Source organism: Meyerozyma guilliermondii, genomic scaffold (genome assembly GCF_000149425.1).
Source record: "Meyerozyma guilliermondii ATCC 6260 scaffold_1 genomic scaffold, whole genome shotgun sequence".
In the NCBI taxonomy this organism is placed as follows: domain Eukaryota; kingdom Fungi; phylum Ascomycota; class Pichiomycetes; order Serinales; family Debaryomycetaceae; genus Meyerozyma; species Meyerozyma guilliermondii.
Genome location: NW_001809800.1, coordinates 1308692 through 1324298, shown reverse-complemented (window position 1 = coordinate 1324298; position 15607 = coordinate 1308692). Strand labels below are relative to the sequence as shown.

At 43.0% G+C, this 15607-nt stretch overlaps 11 protein-coding genes across 11 annotated transcripts; 5 read left to right on the top strand and 6 right to left on the bottom strand. All coding sequences in view use genetic code 12, as the record gives it.

Moving 5' to 3' along the window:
* Positions 1–3: 3 nt before the first annotated feature.
* Positions 4–612, top strand: PGUG_00750 (uncharacterized protein; the record flags this gene model as incomplete). Its single annotated transcript, XM_001487323.1, has 1 exon — positions 4–612. The coding sequence occupies one exon, from the start codon at positions 4–6 to the stop codon at positions 610–612; it is 609 nt and encodes a 202-aa protein (XP_001487373.1).
* Positions 613–1195: 583 nt separating this feature from the next.
* MDL2 (Mdl2p) lies at positions 1196–3664 on the bottom strand (the record flags this gene model as incomplete). Its single annotated transcript, XM_001487322.1, has 1 exon — positions 1196–3664. The coding sequence occupies one exon, from the start codon at positions 3662–3664 to the stop codon at positions 1196–1198; it is 2469 nt and encodes an 822-aa protein (XP_001487372.2).
* Positions 3665–3820: 156 nt separating this feature from the next.
* PGUG_00748 (dipeptidyl-peptidase III) lies at positions 3821–5929 on the bottom strand (the record flags this gene model as incomplete). The annotated part of the gene is made up of 1 exon (XM_001487321.1): positions 3821–5929. The coding sequence occupies one exon, from the start codon at positions 5927–5929 to the stop codon at positions 3821–3823; it is 2109 nt and encodes a 702-aa protein (XP_001487371.2).
* A 294-nt stretch (positions 5930–6223) lies between these two features.
* Positions 6224–7198, top strand: PGUG_00747 (uncharacterized protein; the record flags this gene model as incomplete). Its single annotated transcript, XM_001487320.1, has 1 exon — positions 6224–7198. The coding sequence occupies one exon, from the start codon at positions 6224–6226 to the stop codon at positions 7196–7198; it is 975 nt and encodes a 324-aa protein (XP_001487370.2).
* Positions 7199–7294: 96 nt separating this feature from the next.
* PBP2 (Pbp2p) lies at positions 7295–8932 on the top strand (the record flags this gene model as incomplete). The annotated part of the gene is made up of 1 exon (XM_001487319.1): positions 7295–8932. One exon carries the CDS (start codon positions 7295–7297, stop codon positions 8930–8932), a length of 1638 nt encoding a protein of 545 aa, XP_001487369.2.
* A 15-nt stretch (positions 8933–8947) lies between these two features.
* Positions 8948–10924, bottom strand: OPT8 (Opt8p; the record flags this gene model as incomplete). Its single annotated transcript, XM_001487318.1, has 1 exon — positions 8948–10924. The coding sequence occupies one exon, from the start codon at positions 10922–10924 to the stop codon at positions 8948–8950; it is 1977 nt and encodes a 658-aa protein (XP_001487368.2).
* A 237-nt stretch (positions 10925–11161) lies between these two features.
* Positions 11162–12169, bottom strand: SNF4 (AMP-activated serine/threonine-protein kinase regulatory subunit; the record flags this gene model as incomplete). The annotated part of the gene is made up of 1 exon (XM_001487317.1): positions 11162–12169. The coding sequence occupies one exon, from the start codon at positions 12167–12169 to the stop codon at positions 11162–11164; it is 1008 nt and encodes a 335-aa protein (XP_001487367.1).
* A 177-nt stretch (positions 12170–12346) lies between these two features.
* On the bottom strand, positions 12347–13459 carry ZRT2 (low-affinity Zn(2+) transporter; the record flags this gene model as incomplete). Its single annotated transcript, XM_001487316.1, has 1 exon — positions 12347–13459. The coding sequence occupies one exon, from the start codon at positions 13457–13459 to the stop codon at positions 12347–12349; it is 1113 nt and encodes a 370-aa protein (XP_001487366.2).
* An 841-nt stretch (positions 13460–14300) lies between these two features.
* On the top strand, positions 14301–15017 carry PGUG_00742 (uncharacterized protein; the record flags this gene model as incomplete). Its single annotated transcript, XM_001487315.1, has 1 exon — positions 14301–15017. The coding sequence occupies one exon, from the start codon at positions 14301–14303 to the stop codon at positions 15015–15017; it is 717 nt and encodes a 238-aa protein (XP_001487365.2).
* A 33-nt stretch (positions 15018–15050) lies between these two features.
* On the top strand, positions 15051–15557 carry PGUG_00740 (uncharacterized protein; the record flags this gene model as incomplete). The annotated part of the gene is made up of 1 exon (XM_001487314.1): positions 15051–15557. The coding sequence occupies one exon, from the start codon at positions 15051–15053 to the stop codon at positions 15555–15557; it is 507 nt and encodes a 168-aa protein (XP_001487364.1).
* PGUG_00741 (mitochondrial 37S ribosomal protein MRPS8) lies at positions 15068–15538 on the bottom strand (the record flags this gene model as incomplete). Its single annotated transcript, XM_001487313.1, has 1 exon — positions 15068–15538. The coding sequence occupies one exon, from the start codon at positions 15536–15538 to the stop codon at positions 15068–15070; it is 471 nt and encodes a 156-aa protein (XP_001487363.2).
* Positions 15558–15607: the final 50 nt, after the last annotated feature.

Here is a 15607-nt window from a genome sequence, read left to right as displayed (position 1 = left end):
TCGATGGATGACGAGCAAATGATGGAGATGGACGACCAATTATCCAAAATTTTCAAGGAGCGTAAGGATGCCCTTGACAACGTGGTGACTGGGAATAAGCGGAAAGCTGAAGTCGTCGAAGCGAAAGAGCAAATGACGTTTTTCAAAAACCGGGCGTTAGATTTGCTCGAATTATTTGTTCGTAAGCAGCCTGACTCAGCATTGGTTCTCACCATGATAGAACCACTCGTGATATTGATAGGATTGACCATGGACAAAGCAATAAGCGCTAAGGCTCACAAATTGATGAAGAGTAAGTTTAACAAGTGCAAGATCACCAATTTCGATGCCATCAGCACAGACCCAAAACAGGTTGAGACCTACTTGATTGAAACCTTGAGTAAGGTTCATGGCATTGCAACAAAGAGCAAAACCCAGACACAAACTCTTGCTTGTAACCAAGCAGGACTTTTGATTGCCAAGGCACTAACTACCCTTGATGAAGCCAACATTCAGATGGTTATTGATTTCTATTGCACAACCATGAAGAATTGGGCAGTTCAACCAAAGAACAAAATTCAAGCTTCCATGTTCTTTGATTTTATAAACTGGATCAATTCCAAAAGAAAGTAGAGAGAACTCAATCAACCTTTGAATCCCAAATGGTTTGTGGCTCCACTATCGATACTACAACGTATATTATTTAACTCGGAATTAAAGTGAAGTACAAATAAAGCCTAGAGTGTAGCTATCATCGCTTACCGTGCACAATTTGCAACCGTGCGAGCACTTTTCAGTACGCGCATAGTGGCCGTGCGTAAATTTCAGCACCAATTACAATGTGAGCGAGCAAACCCGATCGACTTACTTCATACAAAACTAGGTGTTACCAATTATGTCCGCCTACAAACAAGCTGGTATCTCATTGAACAAGGCCATGGCTATTGCCGCCAGAGCTGTCAGAAACTCTTTGAAACCAGAGTTCAAGGTTGCTGCTGAGAGAAGAGGACAGACTGAGGTCAAAGTTATGAAGTTCGAGAACGGTGCTGCCACTGAGCCAAAGCCTTTGGGCGAGTAAACGGGATTCTATGAATTGGAGATCGATAAAATAGATAGTATTCAATAAAAAGTTAGAGAAGGATGGTGTAAAAAGAAATATTTTGAGTTCGTCAGAAATTGAGAGTGATTATGAAAAATACCTGCCAATTGACCCAGTTCAGTATTGCTGTCTGAATATATTTGCTGTCTCTATGTTTTGATATATACAAGTTATGGCGCTTGAGACGTCAGCTCCTCTTTTTCGTAAGATTCCTCTTCTTCCGCTAATTCTTGTTCCCATCTGCTTCACGAGTTCTGTCTTGGAAGTATATGGTAAGTCAGCTATCAAAGATCTCACCAACTCGATCTCTCCCCGTTGTATACGTTGGCGCATTTCGATTTCTTTGGCTTCCTTGTCTAGACGCTCTTGCTCGTCATTTCTTTCGTCGTCTTCCTTCTTTTGTGTACTTGACTCATCTAAAAGCTTCGAAAGCTCCGAGTTGGGATCACTGAAAAGTTCCACAAACCTTCCTTGTTCAACCACCTTACCTTTCTTACCGAGAACTATGACATTCTCGGATTTGGAAATGGTAGAAAGTCTATGAGCAATAGAAATAATTGTCATTTTTCCTTCTGAAGTCAAATTCTTGAGAGTGTTGTTAATAAGACTTTCCAGCTTTGAATCGAGTGCAGAAGTAGCCTCATCTAATATGAGAATAGCAGGCTTTTTGATCAACGCTCTGGCGATGGCCACTCGCTGCTTTTGTCCTCCGGAGAGAGAAGCACCTCTGGAGCCAATTAACGTATCGTATCCATCTGGAAGTGCAGTGATAAAGTCATGGCAATTGGCTTGTTTTGCAACTTCTATCACATCGTCCATGGTGAGCTGATTTATCTGGGCAGGAGTCAACCCGTAGACGATATTTTCGAGAATACTTCCCGATAAAAGTACCGGTTCTTGTTGAACAATTGCAATAACCGACCTTCTCAAGTCACGAATTTGAAAATCTTTTATGTCTTTACCTCCAATCAATATCTGTCCCCTTTCAATGTTATAAGAACGCAAAAGCAAGAGTGCAATTGTCGATTTCCCGCATCCAGACGGTGCTACAAAGCAAGTACTCGATGCTGCTGGAACATTAAAAGAACAACCCCGGAAGATTTTGTTGTGTTGTCTAGTAGGATAACTGAATACAACATCACGAAACTCGATATCTTTCGCAAGGTTTGAAGGTACCCGTGTACCCTTGACTGGATTCACATCGTCATGGTAATCAATTAAATTGAAAAGCTTGACTCCAGCACCAGCACCTTTCATCAACTCCATATAAGTGGTCGTTAGACTGTAAAGGGCCATATTGAAAAACTCCAGGTACATCGTGAAGGCAACGACATCACCAGTTGACATCTTGCCCTGCAAAATCAAGTACATACCCAAAGCAATGCATGACAAGTATCCAGTATGATATAAACTGTAGATGGATACCAGGTAATTGGATTGTGCTAAAGCTTCTTTTCGTGCAATCTTGATCACATTACGCACTTGGTCAGAGTACTTTGAAAGCTCCTTTGGTTCGCTACTGAAAGCTTGCACAAGTTTCACTGCGTTGAGTGTCTCTTCGCTAACTTTCGTCAAGCCCGCGGTGGCATTTTGCAATCGAGTTGAAAGTTGACGGATCTTTTCACCATACCAAACAGACCCTATGGTAATAGGAGGAGATATCAAAAGCATTACTCCAAACAAAATGGGGTTGATCTGATACATCATGTAAGAGCTGATGATACCGAACAAGATATTCTTCATACCGTCAGGTAGATTGCTGGTTATGGATCTCGACACCACATAGGCATCGCTGGAAAGTCTGGAAATCAAATCTCCCACTTTGTGCTTTTCTTGGTCGTAAAATGCAGCATCGTGACGCAATAAGTGCTTCATTACTCGAAGTCTCAACCTTGCTACCAATCTCTCTCCCAACACTTTCAAGACCCATATACGTGCCCAGAAACATATAGCCAGTACTACCATGAAGGGAACCATGGCAGTGAAGATTGTAGAGTATTTATAGCCCCAAATGAGAAGATCGCCATCTTCATCGAACGTTTTGTTATTGAAGGCATCGATGGCTTCTCCTACAAGCTTTACTAGCGATGTAGGGTAGAGTACCGCGAAAAGAATGAACAGTAATGCGAGCAAGAAAAGCTTCAAGTCAGGCCGACCTAGTTTCAATATTCTTCCTATGGTACGAAAGTTTTGTTTGAAACTCTGTTTTTGTTTTCTTTGTTTCTGCCTCTCTTCCTCTTTTATATCTCGTTTCCGAATGGAATTTAGTTCCAAGTGCTTCAGTAGTGAATTTGAATTTTTGAGAGATTCTATCAACTCACTATGTTTTTCATTATGTGCCTCAAACGCAATAAATGACGTCGAAAATAATCTTGTGTGCCTGAGGGAGCCAAGAGCCATTCCTGTTAGTTCCTTGTGGATGACGCCCATTGGAGCAGACATTCCCGATGGAAAAATGGAAGTCGCCATTGGTGTGGAAGTACGGCTGAAACATCGCCTGGAGATTCCACCAGGGAAAGATATGAACGACAGACTGGATCGTATTGCGGTCCCGTAGGACCCTGCCCTACAAAGTAAAAGGCTCATATGAAACTAATGCACTCGACAAGTAGAGTGTGGAAGGTTGACGTAAATCTCGAGCGCAGATAAAGATCGGGTGTAATGGTGTTGCTCATTGCGAGTCATAGGGAAAGAAGAAAGTAGCTTTCAAAGTGTAGGAGACATATCTATTGATCATACAAACTAAACGCCTCTTTCAACGAAACTAAGAATAAGTCCCACTTCGGATTCTTCGTATTCTTTCACCTCCACGCTTCCTGACTCAGTGAGAACGGTGTTGGCTTGAATCAATTGTTTCCTTGGAAGCTTCTTGGCAAGGACAACATCTCTAAACTTACTGTACTCTGGCGTCACCTCTGTCTGTTCGTTGTAGTACCGTTGTCCTTCCTTAACATTTCCAGTAGACTTGAAAACATGCAAGTTGCGCAAGTACTCACCCAAGGTGTCAACAGCCGTCGTGGATAATTTGGAAGTGTCAAAAACGATTTCTAAATCATCAAAGTTCTCCTCCTTGTACTTGAGATCGCAGATCCCCGCTTTGTGCAAACTCTTAAAGATACCAAATCTGGCTTGCATGTGTGGCTGTCCCCATTTCTTGGTAGCAGGGTCCCAGAATTCGAGACCAAGTAAACCGGCACGACACATAAGTACGGTTGCGATAAGAATCACATCTTCTTGATCTTTGGAGTCCTTGATTCCAAAAATGTCGAAAACTTCGAATGGCTCTTTCAAAATAAGATAGAGAGCCACAAGTTCAGCACGACACTCTTCAAACGATCCTGCCACAGTGCCGAACAAAGAGCCCCATGTATCATTTGGGCCGTAATATGACGAGGCCAATTTGTTGCTTCGGTCAAAATTGAACTTTCCGGGTGCCGTTTCCTGCAATAACTTACCAGTACCATGTCCTAAGAGTTCATGCAATCCGACTTGTACTTCAAACGCTTCATCCCTCCACTTACGGAACTTTTGCTGAAGTTCAGGACTCAAGAATGTAATGACTTCTTCCTTCTTTGGTTTCTTTGGATTGGCAGACAAAACATTACCGAGCGACACATTCTTAAAACCAACGTTCAACCGCACATCGTCGTAGTTTGGAATATTGATACCAGCTGGTACACCTGATCCGGCAAAGGTCAAAACTTCCAAAGAAGTAAAATCTGGTGGTGTAAATTTATCTTTCTCGAAAAATGGGTCCCAAGGAAGGTGTTTGATGAGAGTAGTGGCATTTTCAACCAAAGTAGAAAATTTGGCAGTTCTGTCCTGGTTCACCATTGCAATCAAACCTTCCCACTCACCTCTGACCCCCGAAGGGTCACGATAAGTTTCGATGAATCCTATATTGCTTTCCACCAATGGCTTTAAATCCTTCACCCATTGAACTTGAGATTCCTTGTGGGCGTTCATGGATCCAGTCTTGAACGATTCAATGTAGTAGTAGAGCATCTTGGCTTGAGTGTCATTAGCCACGTACTTTGATGCTTCTTCCAAAGCCTCGACGATTTTCTTGAACTCGTTCTTATGGTCACCAAAAGAAAAGGTGATTGTTGCAGATTCATAAGTGATAGGTTCCTTGGGATAATACGACGTAGTATTTTCGTCGAGAGCGCTGGCAACGTGAACCAAGAATTTCTTATCGTCAACTTTTTCCACTCTGGTGTTCTCAGGCATAATTCCATGCGTTGCCAAGGCAGCATTCACCAACTCCACTTCGTCCTTTGTAATGGTTTTTTCGGTGCCCTTACCCTCGTTAGATCCTGGATAGTATCCCGACATATGACCCTGAGCTGGCCATCCTAACAAGCCCTTCTTCTCGTTACTGTCATACAATGGCTGTTTGATCTTCTCGTACAACGAGCCGACCTTTGCATCGTTCAATTGAGCAATAAGAGTATCCAATTGAGACTCGGGGATTCTGGGAACAAACTTCTTGTCTCCAAATGACTTGTAGTTACCTACATTGGACAAGAATTGGGATGCGTATTCAAGGTACTTGGTAACAGCATCAGTCGTATCCAACAGCTGGTCTTTAAGCTTGGCTCCCCAGCGCTCAATGTACTTATCATTGGAAGATGGAGAGTCGAGGGCTTTGTGAATGGCCAAGATCAAGTCGTATATATCCTCACTTTCGGGAGAGACAGACCTCAAAATGGCTCTAGTTCCATGGTGTGCAGCCCTCGAAAGAAAATGGGCATATTTCTTTTCTTTATCAGTTGGAAGAGCATCAAAGTGTTTCTTTGCGGATAAAAGAACCACTGGAGCACCGGAATCGGCTAAGAAAACGTCAGACATTTGGTGGCGGGAATTGTGATTAGTCTCGAATTTAAACCCCACTGTGTAAAAGGGCCGTGCACCTAGCGGCTGTACTGCATAAAGAATTGCCGTTTATAGCCGCCAATTGTCTTTCGGACTCCTTGACGCCCTTAAAGATGACTCTGGAAAGAGGAAAAGTGAAGTGACCACAAGATTGTTTTCAAACAAAAAGTATGGTAAAGGAGAACGCAATGGTACTCAAGTGCTGTCTTAGTTCCTTGGTGTCTGGGTGTGTTATTATGTGGCTAAATTGGTGCTCGCGAGTATCTCTTCATGGCTCCGACTAAGAAGAAGCAGGGTAAAAAGCACGCCACAAGAAAGCCTGAAAAGGACAAAAAGGAGCCTCAAGAACTTAAAGGTTCTAAAGAGGAACCAAAAGAGGACGTGGAGGAAGAATATGACGAGGAAGAAGACGATGATTACGATCCTTCAAAAAAGGCAGACGATGCCGAAGATGACGAAAGTGGCGACGAGGATGTTGAGAAAGTCCCCGATTACTCGAATATTCAGGCTACTGTATCTTCTGTGAGAACGCGACGCCAGCGTGATCAAGGCTATAGCGCGGACAAACACCAGGAGACTTCTCTTAAACGTCACAAAGAAGGCGTGAGCTTCGATGTAGATAATCTCTTTGAAGAGTTAAGGCTGGGAAGGGCCAAGGCCGAAGTTAATTTGGAATGGCGAAGTACAGTTGAGGATCCTGAAAAACTTGCTGCGGAAGATAAAGCGAAGCATGAACCATCGGTAGAGGAATCGCATGGAGACGACACTGAGAAAATCAAAATACAAACGTCATATACATTTGCTGGCAAGGTTGTGACGGAATCAAAGTTAGTGGACGCCAACTCTGCAGAGGCAAAAGCCTATATGAACTCCACCAGTTTCCTGTCGCAAATCGACGATTCTGGTAATAAGATTCCTCGGGCATTTGTTCCTATTTTACGGCAAATCCCTGGAACCAACGAACCCACGGAGTTGCGTATTAAATTGAAGAGACCATCGTTGATCGACAAGTTCTTGAGCTCACAGGGAAAAAAGCTGAAATTGTCCACGTTGGAGAAATCCAGGCTTGACTGGGCCAGTTTTGTCGATAAACGGAAGATCAAAGACGACCTTAAACTTCATAACAAGGCCGGTTACTTGGACAAGCAAGACTTTCTTGGTCGTGTCGAGAGCAAAAGAGACAAGCACTACGTGGAGGCACGAGAAGCCGAACGCCAGCGCCAATGGAAACTTAATAACACTTAGCATCTTTTTTTGCAACCTTCAAGTTGCATCTGTATATACGCACCCGAACACCAGAAGGCTAATAATTTTCGATGAGTCGTCAACAATTTGTAAACTATGTCTGACAACACGTTGAAACGTAAAATCGACGAACAAGAAGAAGAGGAGCCTCCCATCAAGCGTGCAGCTCTCGATGATACCTCACTGAAGCTGCCGGAACTTGAAGGGCCTCCTAGTCCTGTTTTGGGTGCCGATTCAACCGAAGACGAAACTAACAAACCTTCTCTGAATAAACCAGAACCTCTCAACCCATCTGAAAGTGATGATGACTACCAGGTAGAGCCACCTAAGGAAGATTCTTCAAAACTCACTGATAAGCTGACAGATGTTAGCCCCAGTGTATCAGTGCCATCTCACTCTGCTCCACCGTCGACTATAAGCTATCCTCAGCCTTCACCTCCCCCTGCTTCACCACCTCGCCAAAGTCCATACAGTAGATCTCTGGCTCTAGGACAACTTGGTTCTTTGATAAATGCTTACGGTACCTCCACTCCTGCTATCAATCCAATTACTAATTCTGGTGTAAGTCAAGCAATTGGCACCACCACCAGCTATGGAACCTCTCAAGCTTATGATCCAGTACCTTTCGCTAATCACCTTGATTATACTTCGAGACCTATGGCTAATCACCAAGCTGAACGTGAACTGGACCCTACTTATGTTTCATTTCGCATGTATTGCCCAGTCAAAGAGGCAAGTTTTGTGATTGGGAAACGCGGAGATATGATAAACCATCTTCGTGAAAAGGCCAATGCCCGAATCCAGGTGAGTGAGAATATCAAGGACGTTCAAGAACGTATCATTCTGGTCAAGGGACCTGCAGAGAACGTTGCAAAGGCTTTTGGTTTAATCACAAGAGCTATCTTAGAGGAGCCAGAAGACGAGCCAGCATCGATAATGAGCCGCCAGTATAATCTCAAGGTACTCATACCGCACCCAATGGTTGGCTATATAATTGGGAAAGGTGGTAGTAAGTTTCGTGAGATCGAAGAGAATTCGGCTGCGAAACTTAAAGCTGCTGAACAGCCATTGCCTAATTCCACTGATCGTGTTCTATCCGTATTGGGTGTTGGAGATGCCATTCATATTGCAATCTACTATATTTCTCAGGTGATTATCGAACACAAGGATATCCTCAAAAAGCACAAGATTGTATACTACACCCCAGGTAATAACCAACTCATGAACAATACCATGGGCCTAATTCCTAATAATACTTATGGTAACACAGGGATTATTGGAAACGATCCAATTCAAGGCGGTGCACCTTTTCAGCATAATTACCAGAGACAGTTCCAGCCATCTGCTCCATCCCACAACCAAATCACTACACCGGTTCCTACCCAACTGTACACAGATGAACATGGGAATACTATGATTGGAGACGTGATTACCAGTGTACCTGTTCCTGCTGGTACTGGAACCGACAAGTTTAGCGAAGATGTTTTCGTGGCTAATACCAACATTGGTTCAGTTATTGGAAAGGGAGGAAACAATATAAAACAGATAAGAGAGTCAAGTGGGTGCAGCTATGTCAAAATAGAGCCTGACCAACACCAAACTATCATGCTAGGTAGAGGTAGAGGGCTAACTAGTATTCGGAAGTTGACGTTGACGGGGTCCATCAATCTGATACAAACTGCCATCTACTTGATAAACCAAAGAATCGTCGCTGATAAGGAAAGAAATATGTAAAATATGTACATAATGCTAAAAATGAGGGACTCCCAAGCTAGTGAATAGCATGGTGAAACCACTGAATAGTCCTTCCCCGAGGATCAAACCACTACTAAATATAATCATTGCAATTTTGTTTTGTTTGCCATGCTTCTGGATCCACCAGTAAGCTAAAACACCTCCCAAAAATCTCGCCAAAGTAAAGTTAGGTGAGTTGTAGATCCCAATACCAACTGCCACACCATTTGGTAAGTAAACCAAAACTTTTTGGCACTTGTGCTTTCTGGGATATAAATTTTTCACCAACGAGATAAATCCGAAAACGACTCCGAAAAAGATGGAAAACTCAAATGCCATAGGAGGTAATCCCTCACCGGTAACTAATCTCGCACAATCAACCCATACAACAGCAGTGGGTATTCTATAAGTGTCACTTGGTATTTCATAAACCTTGTTGTAAATGCCATACATGACACTGCTCAAAACCACGGAATACAAAGTTCCAATAATTTGAGCAATAAACTGGGCTCTTGGAGATGCTCCAACAAGGTGACCCGTTTTTAAATCTTGCATCAAATCTCCAGCTTGCTGAGCACCAGCTTCTGCTATTCCACCGGCTATAAGGTTGATAAGTATCCGTGCTGGGTGGCCCTTTGGAACCACAAATGCAAAGATCAACTGAGAGAGTTTACCAATCCCACTAACGGGGTTCAAATCAGTTTCCCCAAGAGCCCTAACACCTAAAATGGAAAAGAACAATGCTAGAATAATTGCGACCACTGTAGAGTAGACGGGAACCGTTGTGCCAAAGACATGGTGAACAGATAAGATGCACAAGAGGGAGGAAAAAACCACCCCAATAATAGCAGTTCGTGAGCTAACGAGAAATTTGCTATCAACGTCTTGCTCAGATCTAACGGAACCTCCGTTACTAAGAAGAGACTGCTGCTCTTCTAGGTCCTGCCTGGCAATGGTATTCATGTACGAGATCCCACTTTTCAAAGACTTGACAGTAACAACCGCAAAAGATACGATAGAATCACTAATCATCACCGATAAACTAATCCACAAAATCCAGCCTTGTCCACCTTCAATCCAGTCGTCGACGTCACCCGGAGCCCAGCCTTTATGTTTAGCAAAAGGAGACAAGATAGCCCATCCTAAAATGGCACCAAAGAGCATGTATGAGACGGTAGGAAGACCCATGATAATTCCCTGGCCAATATACGCTGGAGAAGGCTTGAAATTCCACATATAAGTACGAGATGCAATGGGGCCAAAGATTGGAATATTGTTCAAAATTGGAATAAAATACGAAGCAATGGTGAATGCTGAAGATGCAACGAAAGTCCAGAATAAAGATCGGGAGCTGTTGTCATATGTAGGGTCGCTTTTTGAGGTTGTTTCTTCTGTAATCAGATCTTCGTCGCTTCTCAATGTGGTTTTATGAAGAACTGAAATGAGTGTTGCGGTTGCGCTACCAGAAGGAAATGGTAGTTTTTCCTTAACTACCACCTGCTTCCTCAAAGGAATGGCGAAAAACACTCCAAAAAGAGCAATTCCCAACGACCATACCATGAGTTGGGAAACTGACAACTTGATGGTTTTGCCTATTCCAGTCTCGGCGGCACTAAGAAATTTTTCAATGGCTGGAACGATACCAATTAATCCATATGCCAAGGGCCCCGTGCCGGTGGCCACAGCAATGCTTTGTATGTACACATTCTCAACATCGCTGAAACTTTGCTTCCATGGAGACACAGCAAATAAGACATAACCTAGCAAGGCCGAAGGTAACGACATCATCGATACCCAACCAGTTTGAAGTCCAAACTGAAAATTCGATATGAGGACAATGCTACCAATGAAAAGTCCAACCACTGTGGCTCTCAACGTAATTTGGGGTGTCTCAAGCTTCGATATCCAATTCTCATCTCCAATGGTATTCAGTGATGCCGATTGTATGGAATCTCGATGATCTACTGCGGAGAAACCATTTTCAGTAGCCATTATTTACGGTTGGCCCTTTACACGGGCTTTTGTTCCGACTGTCAATAAACGGGAGACACCTTATATATGTCAAGTTGCTAGGTGAAGGTTATATAATATTCAAAGTTGAGAGTGGAGAGCTGACTAATTGTATGCGGATTACATTACTGAAAAGAGTGCGGCTAAGCGAAATCATAGACACGGCGCATTGCGTCATTACAAAGAACACTACGAAGCAAAAAAGTATGAAGTCTTCATCTACTCTTCCTCAAAAAGAAGATATCTGAGAATGTCACTGAGGGAAACCACCGAAACTAACTTACCTTCATCGTCAACGACAAAGAGTCTGTGTAATCTTGATTTTCGGATGGTATCCATTATGGTGCTGAGTCTATCATTGACGGTACAGGTGTGAACACCTTCGAAGTCTTCTGGACGTTTCAAGAGAGCATCACCAACCGTGAGGTCCAAATCTGTGTACATACCTCCATTTTTCACCAAGGCAAGCACATCGATGGCTTCGTACACGTTGATGAGTTTTCCAGTTTCATCGACTATTGGGATGGACGACACCGATTTGTGGGCAAGAAGGTGGATCACCTCGATCACCGGGGTAGCCATGGTGCATGTAGATATCTCAATGTCTTTATTCAATGTAGGCAAGTTCTTGATGGGTTTAAGTAGCATTTTTGTTTCTTTACAATTGAGAGCCACAAACTTCAAAATACGGTATTGGGTCAACACGGACACCACTATTTCTCGATGGGTTTTTTCGTCTTCGTCGATAAGCGGGATTCTTCTTGCCTTTGACTCGAGCATCTTGACACATGCTTCATAAAGCGATTTGAATGGATGGATAGACGCCTTCTCAATGGGATCTACGCCAATAGCCTTTTCGATGTCACGGAGCCCATCAAGTGTAAGTTGGTCAACCAAATCGAATTTATCGGGATATTGAAAGTAGTATTGGATGACATTGATAAAATCTGACGAGGTAAGAAGACCTGCAAACCTCGAAGTCTTGTTGTTCCATAATGGAGCCGATACCACGTTGTTCTGAAGCAAAATATTCAATGATTTTTTCACCAACAACGACGTATCCAACACGATTAACCGGTAACTCACAGGCAATACGTCATAAGAAGTTCGACTTTGAAGAAATAATCGTATGGCGCGCACCCCTATTTTCTGGTCATGGTCTATCTGCTCTATCGACAAGCTTTCAATAAAATCGTTGGGCGTAGATGCCTGCGCTACGTCGGTCATTGCGGAGCGAGGAGTCAAGAAACAGTAAGAAATTGACGAGCGCGAGACCTGTATATGGACGCTGGAAAAGAACGTACCATAAATGTGTTACTAGTTCTTTACACTTTCTTGTTTCTGCACTTGTTTTTACTTTAATGTGGTAGCACGGTACACCTTATTATTATTATTAATTGTCTATTAAGCCCACTTACCCAATAAAGCCATCAAACCCGCACCCCAACACATCACAAAGTATGCTTGCAACATCTTTTTGAATCCGGCATCTCCCTTGAATTCGTTGGAGTACAAGAACTCGTGTGCCATCAACTCGACGACTCCAGTATAGATCAAGATGCCAGCAGAAATAGAATCAAAAACTCCATTGGTGATCAATGCTCTTCTGGACTCAGGAGGGTATGAATGACGTACACCCAATCCAATAGCAATGGCAATTGGGGTACAGAGTGTGTAGCCGAGAGACATCAACCATGGGGTATATCTTTTGTCCTTTGGCCAGGTGGCAGTGGCTATTCTTGTTCCCAAACCTAATCCTTCAAACATTTGATGGAATACCAACACAATGTACAACGAGACAAATTCATCGCCAGCAACTGCCAATGCCAATCCAATGAAAATGGAGTGGAAGAGAATACCAAATTCCAACACGAAAACTGCCACCAATTGCCCATAATACTGTTCCTTGTCTTCCCGATTTACAAGAGTGCCAATATTTTCAGGATCTTGATGCTCATTAGCATGCAGAAAGTGACTAGGGTATTGTTGGCTATCTTTCTTGGAGGTGGATGTATTGTCTTGCTCGTGTTCCTCCTCTTCATCGGAATCTTTCTTGGTATAAAGAGCCTCATCTCCGAAATGGGAGTGGGCGTTGGATTCATTTTGTCCCTCGATTTTCTTATCGACCATTCTGAACACCATAAGTTCAGCAAAGAATAACGCGAACAATGTCATTAAACAGATGCCGAATGCCCATGGATACTCGGCAAATGTACCACCAAGACATTCGTTACCCAAGGCGTCCGCTGCTGGTTCCAATAAATGAATGAATGCAGTTGCGATAATGACTCCAGATCCAAAAAATTTGGCAATGAAAAATACCCATGGGGGAAGTCTGATGAAAGAATATCTCGATGACAAGAGAGGGAGAAATGCTCCAAAGGCAGAACTTGCCATGATCACAAAAATTGCTGAGATACGGGCACCATCATGTTCACCATCATATTCATTATCGGTTGAACAGGTGTCTCTTTTGCTCAAGAATTGTTCTACGATCGATTTATCGGCTAAGCTCATCTTGAAATTATTCACAGTGCTCCAGTTTATGCCAATTTATGTAAAATGCAAGAAATAAGCCCCTCTTAAATATCGAATAATAGAAAGGCTTTTTTTTTATTATCGCATTAACCACCAAGGTGCGGATGACAGATGAGCCAGTTCCGGTGCTGCACAACCCACTATAAGCGATATCGCACGTGACTTGGACACGGTTAACTCCATGACTTCCGGGGGTAAGGTGCATTGACCGCTGTGGTTAGTGCCTAAACTCCATGCAAGTGATCAAATATTTTCAATGACAGGTATCTGCCAACGGCGAGGCTTTGGTATATCGTTGAGTGGTGGGGTGTAGGTGAACACGTTGAGGCTTTTTTGAGGCTTAATAGTATTTCGCAGCCGAAAATGCGCTCAACTAAGACGGATAATTTTGTGCATGTCACTTAAAAATCACGACTATAGTAGCCCTGCGCCGTGCGGATGCACAATTGACACATACGTCAGGATCTACATCAGGATCTACGTCAAGTACGAGAAATGAACCATGAGAGACGAAACTGAAGCTACAATCAAGATTTCTTTAATTTTAGACTCGATGCTTTGCTGGAATACGCTGGTAAATCTTCATTATTGTTAATTATTTCTCGAAAATATTGCAGTTCATTGTAATTGGACTAAAGATTTTGCATGAGCTGCAGCACCATGCATACCAGCATTATTATTTTAGACCAAAAAATTTTCTGTCTTTGTTTCTTCGTAATTGATTTATCCGCTTAATTATGCACACCAAGTTCTCGTGCTACAAGTCAGGTGATTTTGGTCTTGTACATAAGCCAATCTCAGAATCGCCGACATCACAACTATGTCTGATAAAGAAGAGGAACGTGAAACCGAAACGCAAGATGACGAATTGTCGAAGGAGGATAGACTTGAGGCTGCGCGTAAGAAGTTTGAAGAGATGAAGAAAAAAAAAAAGAAAGGAAAAAAGAAGAAGAAGGATGACGACAAAGCTGACTCTCCCACACCAGATGCTGTAGAAACAGAAGACAAAGACGTGGCAGTTAAGGAAGCAAACTCGGAATCAGCTTCATTGGATGCTCCTAAAGAGACAGAATCCCAAGGTCTGGAGCCTAAAGTTGATTTACCCTCTGTATCTGACACTGTACAAAACGCCGATAACAAACAAGCAGCAATAAGCATGAGTGATGATAAGACGAATACTGAATCTGCTGATCCCAGCTCTGAGGTGCCATCATTAAAGGCTACAATTGAGCAGCAAAAAGCAACAATCAATAAACTTCGTGATGAGATCACCGACTTGAAACTCGATCGAATGGATCTCAAAGATAAGATTAATGAGCTTGAAAAGAAACTTGCCGCTGGAGGCACTGCTAAACTTCCCGAAACCCCCAAGTATTATCCTGCGAAACCGGTAATTACCACCAATAAGTTTGCTTCGGCATCAAAAGAGGATATAAATGCAGTCACCACAGATGATTTCAGAGAACGATTATTAGCATGGAAAGGATGGCAGGTGGACATGACGCCATGGACCAATGGCCAAAAGATATCATTGTAGCCTAGACAATTGTAGTTCCTAGTTACTGTAGGTATGCATTACTATTTACATCATTTGATACGACACAAAGCCGTTCCTTTTAAATTCTTCTTGGCAGCCTCCTGGATCTCCAAAATCTGCTTGTCCCCCGTCTTGATGAATATGCTTTCGGCCGGTTGTAATGGCTTGATGAACCGTACGGCGAGACCAGATGCCAATGCCTTCACTTCGGTCGCTGTCAAGTTGACCTTTCTACTAGGTTTCAGAATCAACGAAAAGTTGCGGATTACCGACTGGTTGTTGCGGTATTTGAGTCCAAGCCACAATCTTCTTGTTGCTATGTTGTCTGGAGTGACATCGACGGGATATTGGTCGGGGCCCGATGTTGAACCTTTTTGCACCGACGATATAAACCCCTCTCTATACAAGCCGAGTGCTATTTGGAGGTGTAATCGACTAAAGGGGATTGATGTGGTGGCCGCCCGTACGTTTGTACAGTTCTTTATATGGCTACACAAGTGTGCCAAATGGACGTACGACATGATTGTGCAATCGAAGTGAAAGATTTTTGTCGCGATATAGGTACTGCAGAAAGGAAAAAGTGGAGGTTG